At 35.8% G+C, this 12256-nt stretch overlaps 1 protein-coding gene across 2 annotated transcripts in view; it reads left to right on the top strand.

Annotated features, from left to right (window-relative positions):
- The window catches only part of SNTG1 (syntrophin gamma 1), a 107783-nt gene that overhangs the window by 79103 nt on the left and 16424 nt on the right, over nucleotides 1-12256 (top strand). For both annotated transcript variants that reach the window (XM_081110880.1, XM_081110881.1), the window contains one exon: nucleotides 2218-2347. In XM_081110880.1, coding sequence (XP_080967006.1) covers nucleotides 2218-2347 — 130 coding nt within the window. The remainder of the gene's footprint in view (nucleotides 1-2217; nucleotides 2348-12256) is intronic.

Raw genomic sequence — 12256 nt, 5'->3', positions numbered from 1 at the left:
ACAAATGAGATCCTTTCATTCATTGCAATGCTTCAGCTTTCAAGATTATATAGAAATGTTGCAGCATGGCTTGCAAAGATCTTTTTTTAAATTAGTACTGAGTTTTTGAGAGAGAGAGAGAGAGAGAGAGAGAGAGAGAGAGAGAGAGAGAGACATCAATTGATCAATTGGTTGTCTTCTGCATGTATCCTGATTGGAGATCAAACCCACAACCTAAGTATGTGTCCTGACCAGAACCTGCCACCTTTTGGTCTATATTATTCTCAGTTTCCTTTAGGGAAAATTTGGGCCCTGTTGACCAATTAATCAATACTCTAATTCATTCAATAGTAGAGGCAAAATCATGCCCCAAAACAGTAATCTTTTTAATCAATCTATTTTACTCAAAAACCTTCCCAAATAACCAAATCAAGTAAGAGATCGTATGTAAACAAAGAAGCTCTTTAAATACATACTTCACTTCTATTTATGATAGGGTTTCCATCAAGCCAACCTGAAAAGTAGAGACAGATGTCAAAAGTGATATATGTTAATATACAGCCCTGGATTTATGAAAGGTTAAGTCCTTCAGAATTTTATCTAGGACTTATGTCACATATATGATTACATAAATTGCAGATTTGATCTGAGTGTATTAACTCCAGTCAGCTAAAAATATCAAACTGCCGTGATTCATTTAAAACAGAACGAACAAATATGCCCAAGACACACTTTAATTCATGGTACATGAAGCAATAGTTACGGCAATCAGAAAGTGGAAAGAAATGTATATTGCTAAAGTCAAATTAGGTCTCATTTGCCTAGGATGGCTGAGCTTCTGTGTAGATATTTCAGTCTTACTCTCTGTTGAATCTAAAATTAAACCTAAGAAAATCATGGAACATTACGTTCTTTTTGTGCCATGCATATTTTTGTCACAAATCCAGAAGAAGATTACGCAAACAATAGTTGTACTTTTTAAAGGGTTTTCATATCATTTTAAGGTAAATCAAACATGTATATTTGAATACTTCTTTGTTATCAGTTGAAAGTGCTTGGTCAAGAATATCAGAGCAAATTTCTCTAAAAATGTTAATAATTTAGATGCAGAGCGTTTTAGAGGCAAAAGACTTTTACCAAGTGCACAGTTCTGAATAGGATTTCAAAGCAGTGTGTCCATTTTCTAAAGTTTGTTGTGTTGTACAAAAGAATAATTCTCAAGCATGAGACATTAGAGTGCCTTCAGTTTATTTGGGGATTTTTGTCTATTTCTGTTCTTCAAGCTTATATCTAAACATAGTAACTTGATACAGAAAAAAATAAATATTAGAGTTGTACAGAGTTGCTTTAAATTCTATAGCACTTGGCAAACAATTTACAATGGCATTGTTTAATTTTCTCCACAACAACAATAAAATTAACAAAAGTTTATAGACATATTTACGTAGACTGGTTATTACATTTTAAGGAAAAGTTTAATTGTTATGGAAATGCACAACATTCACATAATTTAGAGTATGAGCATTTAGACCTGAAGAGGAGCTGTAAGAACCTCTTTTCCAAACCAAATTTGAAAAGACAAGAAAACTGGGGCTGAAAGTGGTTTAACAATTAACAAAAATGCTGCAGCTTATAATATCAAGTGATTTAACAATCCGCAAAGATACAGCAATCCTAAATGACTCACTAGATCAGATGGATTTTTTTACATGATGTTTAATATTGGTGTTTTTTAATGTGATCTTTCAATTATAAATAAGAAGATGCATTGAAAATGTCAAGAGGAGCCCGGGCCAATTTGCTCAGTGGTTAGAGCATCAGCCCTTGGACGGAAGGGTCATGGGTTTGATTCCAGGTCAAGGGCACATACCTTGGTTGCAGGTTCAATCCCCTCACCTGTTTTGGGCTATGTGGGAGGTATCATTTTCTGGTAAACTGGGAAAGAGTCCTAAAGCATCGTAGATGTACTTCTATTTACATAATATATATTTTATAACTCAAAATGTCTTCAAATGTATCTGAATCTCAAGATGCTTTCTGAGAATTCAAAATTACATGTTATCTTAGTTTATCTTTAGTCTTCTATTTAAAAACAGATATTAAGAGTAGCAAACAAGTCTGAATTTGAAGCTGTATTTATATAGTTTGAGAGAAGAATTTTTCAACAGGTTTGATTTCAAGCTGCAAATAGATACATGAGATGACATTTTGATCTGATCTGTGCTGACATATCTGCAGGCAGAATGCTTTTCAAGTCATTGCTGTGGACGGGGTCTGCAGTGGGATCATTCAGTGCCTCTCTGCTGACGACTGCATCGACTGGCTGCAAGCAATAGCAACTAATATTTCAAACCTCACAAAGCACAATGTAAGTAGTGATTCAAGTATTACCTGGCCGTAGAGTTTCTCACGTTGGTAAATTTCTTTTAAAAATACACACACACGCACACACACACGTATATATAACTTGATACCAACTAGTTTATGTTCAACTAAGAAAATCCATCATGAAAGTTTTCTGGAATACTGACCAGAAAGTAGCCAAATGTATCGGTTCAAGAATACTTTCACACATAGGTTTCCATCCAGAAACGTGCTAAACATCTGCATTAGTTAAAAAACTGAAAATATAGATTTAGCATGTAGTCACTTTATATATAAAATATATAGAGATATGTGCGTGCATGTGTGTGTGTGTGCGTGCATGCATGTGTGTGTTTGTGTGTGTGTATACAGAAGTATTCTGGAATGAAACAATACTAAATTTCAAGTATTGTTGATTTTCCTTTAGTGGCCTTAGAATCACAGGTAGAAATTTTTGAAGTGGTGAGAGGGAGGATGAAAAGAGTTGGCCCATAGCCTGAAGATCTTACCTCAGACCACACTGGCACAGGGGCAGTCAGAGATGCTCCTGTGGGAAATGGTAATTCGCACATTAGAGTCTTACCCATATTATCAGGAGTGACTTCTCTACTTTTTCTCTGTCTTTCTACTTCAAACTTTTTTTTTCTTTTCCTATTCCTGTCTCTTTATTATTACTTCCTTATGATTATCGCTGTTGATTAATAAACTTGTCAATCCTTTCTTCCCCGTACTTTTTGGGGAAGTATCGTTTAACAAAATATCTGAGACTGTAAACCTCACTTCATTGAGTATTGGTGTATAGCATTTAACTTACTTGATCTTAATTACTCTTTAAAAATATATATTAAATATTAACCATGTCTTAAACACTCTCCTCTTTCCACAACTCTTCTATGTCATGCTGGAGGATTTAAGAAATCTTAAGAAAAATTCAAAAGTCAAGCAAAAGTGTGTAACTTTTTTTTTTTTTTTTTACCAACTTATGAACATCCAGAACTCTTTTCACGTAAATGACTCTCCAGATCCAAATTTATTTGCGCAGATTTTGCTTTGAAATCTGAAAAGGATTGTGGCAAATATTTCTTAAAAATAGGAAGACTGTCAGCCATTAAGGGCAGTGATGGGTGTCATAGATGATCATGCATACATCTCCTGTGTGGTTGCCTAGGGATTATCTGGGCATGAAATCAATAGTCACGGGGTATGTACATATTCAGCATTTTCTGGTAATGCCGAAGTTTTCCAAGATACTGTGAAATTTAAGGCTGACGGGTCTTTTTTCACAGGTCATATAAATACTTGGTATTATGCTACCTTTTTAAAATGTTTGGTTATTTGATATGTTTAACCTGTGTCTCATAATAAAGTTAGGTGATTTTTTTCACGATGCCTTACTTGGGATATCTCTCAACAAGGAGGCCTGGCTTGGGCATGTCTGTCTTGGGCAAGAATGGCCCTGCAACACTCGATCTTTGTGAATGTGGTGGTTTCATCATATTGGAATTACACATGCTAACAAGAGGTATCAGAGTGACAGAAAGAAGATCTCTGAGGATTACGCCTCTGATTCTCAACCCTTATTCCTTTATAGGGATGTTGTAGGGTTAAAGAAAAGACAGACACACCTTGTGAGAGTACGGACTCTGTATTTTATTGCATGCTATAATTAATTCTCCAAATGAGCCAAGATCTTATATTTATTAGAAAAAATTTTAAGAAGAATAGAATGTTAAACTTTTTCTCTTTACCTAGATCCAAATTTCCATTAACCACCCCAAACCTAGGAGTACTCATAAACACTGTTTCATGGGAATGTGTGTTCAGTTAGAATGCTATAACCTAGAAAACAGGCATTTGAAAAGTCAGTACTTTATTTTAAACAGAAAGTGAAGATGTAAGTGTCTCTCTCCTCTGTAAGCACGAAGAAGGAAAAGACACATTTTACTGCCTGTTTTTCAGCCTTGTGATCAGTGCTCAGCTTGACACTTAGGAAAGCAGACAATTCTCCTCTCTTTACTGTTTTAGGTGCTGAGAGAGCCACATGTCTCTTATGATAATGTGGCTCTTTTCTAAGTTACTTACTTGTTCTCTAACCTCCCTGTGATTACACTCTGATTGCATGTGCTTTTGATCTCGTAATCAGTTCTCATTCAAAATAATTATAAAATAAGTTAAAAATAAAATCATGAGCTTGCAATGTTGTACTTGAAACGTCCTTACATATACGTAAGTGATGATTAGAATAAAAAGTGGAATATTAAAATCGTAGCTTTATAGGATTTTAAAATAATGAATCATGTTTTCATGTGTGGCCCAATTAAAGAATAGACTGAGGAGGAAGTTAAAAGTTATTTCTTTTTTTTAAAAAAAAGGAAAATAAAAAAACAAACAATAAACAAACCAGTACTAGAATAAGTGGAGCAATACACTACTTTTTAAAAAATATATATTTTTATTGACCTCAGAGAGAGAGAGAGATGGAAACATCAATGATGAGAGAGAATCATTTATTGGCTGCCTCCTACATGCCCCAACCCAGGCATGCGCCCCCGACCAGAATCGAACCCTGGACCCCTCGGTCCACAGGCCAACGCTCCATCCACTGAGCCACACCAGGTAGGGCACACTGCCTATTTTTCATTGTCTTTGTTCACCAATCCCAGCAGTGATAATTCTGTGAAATAGGGAGATTTTCAACCTGTTTTACGTGAAAATTTCATGTAATTGTAGTTGCTATTTAAAAACAATTTCTCAGATGTCAGTGGATGATTAAAATACTCAGACAAACACATTTTAATTTTACTTTACCATTATTCAAGTGGCTCCAAAGTAGTTACAGTGCGCTTAGTAAATGGTAGAAAAGGCTGTTTTCAGGACTTGTCTTCACGCGGTAAAGGGATGTGTCAGCAGCGCTGGCTGCCACCGATGATTCCTGTGGATGGACTGTTGTCTGGTCATAGTTCCTCATGTCCCTTATACACCTCTACCTGCCATGATGAGGTGTCTGATAAACAAGTGTGGTTTTGAAATAAGGCTTCTTCATCTAAATCACTGAGTGGCTTTCTAGTCGGCATCAGGTGGACAATACAGTGTCCCAGAGGGCCACGAGTAAATAAACTGGAAGGCATATGTCAGACTGCAAATCAAGGCAATACACTGGAACACGTGCATATTGCAGGGCAACCGTGACTTTCTTAAGAACATTTTTACGTGTTTACTCTTAAGAAGGGACCATGGAAATCATCTTGCCCCACCTCCCACCCAATTAAGAAATATTGGCCTGGTATGACTCACTTGCTTGAGCATCGTTCCACGCACTGAAAGGCCGCCGGTTTGATTCCTCGTCAGGCCACATGCCCAGGTTGCTGTCTTTATCCCCGGTTGGGATGTGGGGTGCGTGCAGGAGGCAGCCAATCAATGTGTCTCTCACATCGGTGTTTTTTTCTCTCTCTCTCTCCCTTTGCCTTTCTCTTTCTCTAAAATCAATAAAAACGTATTTTTAAAAAACCCCAACATATTCTCTCAAAGAGAGGAATATCTCCTGCGAGGTTCCCTGCCGGGAGGTTCTCAATGTCAAGAAAACCACTGCTTCATTTTGCAGCAACTGGACATTTGACATTATTAGGAATTCTGCTTCTAATGAAGAAAACTCTCTTATATCTCTCATCCATTTGTGCCAGTTCTTCCTTGGGAAAAAAATCATAATTTACTCCCTTCTTTACTTGGCAATTCCTCAAATATATAAAGGCAAGTCTCATAAGCCACCATTCTTTTTTTTTTTTATAGTTATATCACTGTTTTTCCCCTGGTCCACATTGGGATGTCATCCCAGTCTTTCTCATCCTGGTCACTCACTATCTCTAGATGTTGAAGCTCTTTAGAAAAGTAGAGGATTAGTTACACCTTTAAGCTTTGTTACTGACATTACCACAATCTCGAGTACCTTAAAGATTCATTATTACCTTGGCATGAATTTACTGATTGCATACTATCTATCTATATGTGGAAAACACTCATTGATGTTATATTTATTATGATGATTAATCAAAGTCTATGATTTCTCATTAATATTATATACTATTAGCAGTAAAACATTCAAAGTTTAAATGTGTATTTTTATCTAAATACACTTATGAGTTAGAAATCCTAGTTCTTTTTTTTTAAATATATTTTATTGATTTTTTACAGAGAGGAAGGGAGAGGGATAGAGAGTTTGAAACATTGATGAGAGAGAAACATCGATCAACTGCCTCCTGCACACCCCTTACTGGGGATGTGCCTGCAACCAAGGTACATGCCCTTGACCGGAATCGAACCTGGGACCCTTCAGTCCACAGGCCAGCGCTCTATCCACTGAGCCAAACCAGTTAGGGCAAAATCCTAGTTCTTGTATTGATTACACCAATTACAAAATACTTAATGTGAGGCAAGCAACGCATACTAAAGCCAGTTGGGCAAAAGTTTAAAAGGTTCTTAAATTTTTCCAAGATTGATATTCTTACTAGGTAACCAGAAGATTCAAAGAATATGTTTCTGCAACTGCTAAATACCATAGTTTATAATCCCCATTTTTGAGAAGTATGCCCTACAATGGAAATGCAAATAAAATATTTAGGATATTAGTAACTGAATAAAAATTATGAGGGTACTAAAGATATGTTTTCTTTTTGAATCTTGTTTCTTAATGTATATAGTGACTTTCAGAGTGCAGAGTAAAAATAGGAAAGAGGTATAACATTATTATGAAGACACCTAAAAAAACATAACTCCAACCAAATGATCAAAATTGAACTCAAAATTTAGTCATGTTGACAGTATCTTAATATGATATAGTAAAAATATTACTTTACCCCTGTAGGCTTCCTCCTACATTTCATAACCTTTGTTGTGCTATGAGAAAAGCATCAAAAAAATTCCAATTGATGAAGATACTACAAAATACCTGACCAATAAGTCTCAAAATTGATGTCATGAAAAACAAGGAAAGTCTGAGAAACTTTCAAAGCCAAGAGTAGCCTAGGAAGACATGGTGACTAAATGAAACATGGTATCCTGGATGAGAATCTGGAACTGAAAAGGATATTATTTAAAAACTAAAGAAATCTTAATAAAGCATGGATTTAGTTAATAAAAATGCAGTGCTTTGCTATTGGTTCATTCATTTTAACAAATCTTCCATGGTACTTAAGTATAAGATGCTAATAATAGGAGAAACTGGGTATATGTTATATGGAAATTGCTATTTTGGGAAAATTTCTGTAAAACTAAAATTTTTAAAATAAAAACTTTATTTAAAATATACATAAGTGTGTATATATGTGTATGTAATCTAAATATATGTATACATATATTTACCTTATATATAGTTACATTAATGCCAGATATGGACATATTTTTTAAAAATATAATTTTATTGATTTCAGAAAGGAAGGGAGAGGAAGAGAGAGATAGAAACATCAATGATGAGAGAGAATCATTGATTGGCTGCCTCCTTCACACTCCCTACTGGGGATCGAGCCCACAACCCAGGCATGTGCCCTTGACCAGAATCGAACCTGGGACCCTTGAATCGCAGGCTGACACTCTATACACTGAGCCAACCCGGCTAGGGCCAGATATGGACATATTTGGAGGTCATTGTCAGCTCCCTGATTTATTGATATACTGATTCAATAAATAATTTTGAGGGCCTACAGTGTCAATTTGGTATGAGTCAGCACTATAATTTTAAGCAAAAGTGGATAGTTTTTTTCCCTCATGGAACAAATAGTCTAGTGAGGAAGGGAGACATTAATTAAATGATCACACAAGTAAATGTGAAATTACAACTTTTATATATAACATAAAGAAGTGTTATGAGGGGCTATATCTGTACTAACTCAGAAATGTAAGGACAGTTTCCTCAAGTTGATATATAAACAATGAGTAAAACAGTTTAATTGGTGGGAGAAGACATGTATATAGAGGTAGCAGTAGGGATCTCTACAAGAGAAAAATTAACAGACTTAATCACAATAATGAATCTTATTTAATATTAAAGTTGCCATTGATTGTGGGTGAAAAAATGTTTAGATAAATAATAAGCTTTTAAATATAAATTTCTATTCTTTAAGATCAGATTATTAATATGGTATATATTCCTCCTGTATCTGTGGCCTTCAATGCCCATTCTCTTATGAAATAATGATTATAATAGATAGTCTGTTTTATTTTATATCCATCTTTAATAAAATAAGAGAATGTTGATCCTGTGGCATTATGCCAAACTACTGAAACTTTTAATGCTCCAGGAAATATGTCTCCAAGTTGTTGAATTAGAGACTTGCCAAATAGGGAGCATCTAGATATATTCCTAAAATAAATGGAAACTATAAAATCATTAACACCTGATCACTGAATACCAGTGCTGAATGGAAATGGTGATGGAATTAGATGAATAAAAGTCATTAAGAACAGGTTGAGCTCTGGCTGGTATTGCTCAGTGGATCTATTGCGAGTTCAAATTTCGGTCAAGAGCACATACCTGGGTTGCAGGTTTGATCCCCAGTACAGGAAGCAGTCAATCAATGCGTCTTTCTAACATCAATGTTTCTCTCTTTCTTCCCCTCTTCTCCTTCCCTTCCTCCCTCCCTTCCATTCTCTGTAAAAAATAATTTAAAAATCAATGGAAAAAATATCTTCAGGTGAGAATTAACCAAAAAAAAATCTCCTGTAACTCCAAAACATATGCGATATTAATGGAATAAGTTAGAAAACTATTCACACACACAAGATATGGTAGAAAAAAATAAATATTTATTGAAGATTTAGGTAATATAAAAAAACTAAGATCTGTATGGGTGGGTTGGGAATATAAGTAAAGATTCGTAAAAAGGTATTTGCAAATGTGCCAGACCTGAAACTAGACCGGAGTATAATTTCAAAACACTCTCTCGTCTGATGAGTCAAAGGCAACTGAAAGTGATGCTTTTGCAGAGGTAAATTAGCAGTGCTGGAAAGTGGTATCAGCGCTGACATGGAGTCCTAGCTTCTCTCTATTCACCAGTTATGTGACTTCAGCTTTACATTCTTCTTCATAAACAGACACTGAGTTAACTTCAGTCACTGTGAAGGGAGTACTTTAAATATTTTGGTCTTTCAATGATGCTAAAACATTTGGCCTTTCTTTCCAGTTTCATTCTAAATTAAAAGATTTAATCCGTGAACCATCAGTACATGGCAGGATCAATTTATTTATTGTGAGGGTGCTTGTCTTTGTTTTGTCAAATTGTCACTTGAGATTTTGAGTTTTTTGAATAGAGTGTTGGTAATACTGGACAGAATGTCTGATGGTGATTAGATCATTCAGCAGATAGAATTGTTGATAAGCCAGAGAAGTGCACCTCAGTTCCCTCATCTTTAAGAGACTGAGGAAGCAGATAAAATGCAAAGCTATATTTCAGCTAGTGTTTCATAAATCCCACTTTTCCAACCATTATTTACTACGACAGCACTAACATAATCTTCCATATATATCCTATGTATTCATTTTCTTTATTGGAGTGGAATATATGTTACTTGAAATGTGCTACTTGTGTGTGCATGTGTATGTAGGTAGATAGATAGATAGATAGATAGATAGATAGATAGATAGATAGATATTTAATGCTTCTATCCTTAAAGGTTCATTGAAAATTGGCATTATCTGAAATGAGAATGTGTAATTTGCATACGTAAGATTCTCCAAATATATAATTCATATTTTATTATGTGAAAGAGCATAGACTCTCTTTCCCATATGTGTGTATCAATTAAGAATGTTTTCAATGACAAATAAGAGAAACCCTAAGGACTACTGGAGAAATAATTGGTTTTGTCCTCAACCGACAAGTATTCTGGATGGCGGCATTTGCTGGCTTTCCTTCAGTGGTTCTATGAAGCCACCAAGGACCCATCTTGTATCTGTTCACATTATTGCCCGCCACTACCCATAGAGTGTTGGCTTTCACCTGATGTTTGCTACCTCATGGCCACCCAGGGGCTACAACACTTTTGAACATCACATCAGTGTTAAGAACAAGAAAGAAAGCGAGTAAGAATAAGTAGCATCACCTACATCTCTTCCCTTTTATCAAGCTAAGATAAAGGACTAAATAATGAGAAGTGTCTCATTCTTCTGAACTCAGTCCCGTGACAATCCCAGCAGGAGGGGACCCAGGGCAGCAAAGAGGCTAGTCTTTACCTTCTGTAGCATTTATAGCAGAATATAATAAAAAAAAGAAGGTTGCAAATAGCTTTTTATTCAGATAACCAAAAATGTCAACCACACGGCTTGATACTAAAGATGTATTAATCTTAAAGAAAATGCATAGATAATACCCTCTGTGATTTTTATGGGATCATCATAGTCCCTCAGGATTTACACACATACACACAACACACATTTAATCAGTCCTTTGAGTTTAGTCAGCAAATATTTCATCTATCTTCCTATATTTTACTCATTTATCTTCAGAAGTGAAAAATATTTAATCCATGGAGATCTGAAACAATAGATGGCAAAGACTGGCAAGTGGAACAAATGGATTATTTTTTCCATGACGTGCTGGTTGTGAAAAACTAAAGAAAAAAATTTCTATTATATCTGCCACATTGAAAAGACTTGACACATCTTGCAGTTCAATTGAAAGTCATGAAAAAATAATACCTAGCAGAAAGGAGATTTATGGAAAATAAATGAAGGCCTGTGGTTAGAGGTTGCAGAATGTGTTTCTGACAGACATGCGTGTCATTGCAGTAGGTTTTTTTTCTTTTATCGCTACTGACATTTCTGAGCCCTTATATCTGCTTTTTAAGGCGAGCATGTTGTTCATTTCTGCATTGTTTTTCCTCAGACACAAAAATATGAATGTGAGATATGTGGTTGTCAACTAAAAATGGGTAACGGAGTGAAATCAAACAGCTGCAGTCTGTAACTTACGTCATGATAAAAGGAAGGGAATGTTTGGGAATTAGATGCATATTTGGACAATCATAGGTTTGTGACTTGCACAGTTAGAGTTTATTTTTGGCAGTTTACGTCAGGGAGCATTTAAGCAAAATAACTAACCTACTTTGTCTCTTGGAAAACTACTCACTGCAAGTTAAATGATGTTTGAACATTTTCTTGATATTGGCAAATATTAGCTGGTTTTCATTTGCACAACCTAAAACATCTGCTTTGATATTAATTGAATGATGCAGTCAAAATAAAATGAGGCAGTTTTTTAGTTATAATAAGCCTTTAAATCTTTTTATTTGTTTGTTGGTTTTTAATCCTCACCCAAGGATATTTTTCTATTGATTTTACAGAGAGTGGAAGAGAGGGAAACACAGGGAGAAACATTGATGTGAGAGAAACACATCGATTGGTTGCCTCCTGCACACGCCCTGACCAGGGCCCAGGCAAAGAGCCTGCAACAGAAGTACGCGCCCTTTGACTCAAGTCGAACCTGGGACCCTTTGGTCCGCAGGCCGACCGACGCTCTATCCACTGAGCCAACCTGGCTAGGGCTAACTGAGGCAGTTTTACGGGACACAATTCACATGCACCCTTGATCCAATTGGGCTTTGCTTGCCTCATGCATCCCTCTCTTCCCATTAGAACTCATTCTTCCTTTCTGGCCAGTTCTTCATGTTACCCAGTCTCAAAGCTACAGAAACTGTGCACAAAGCATAATTCCACCAAGTATTCAATACAGACTTTTTGTTTGGTTGGTAACAGATGTTTTAGGGGCCTGCTCTTTCTGTCTACATCTCTACACTTTCCTCATTGTAGCTGATGACACCTGTAGTTTTAGCTATTTCCTTAGCTGATTCCTCACCAGACCAAAAGAATTTTGAAGTGATTATTGCAATGTAAGAGAGATATGTTTTTTCCCTTGCTGAAATCACA

The sequence above is a fragment of the Myotis nattereri genome (genome assembly GCF_964212035.1).
Source record: "Myotis nattereri genome assembly, chromosome: 17".
NCBI classification, from domain to species: domain Eukaryota; kingdom Metazoa; phylum Chordata; class Mammalia; order Chiroptera; family Vespertilionidae; genus Myotis; species Myotis nattereri.
This window is presented reverse-complemented; position numbering and strand designations above follow the sequence as displayed.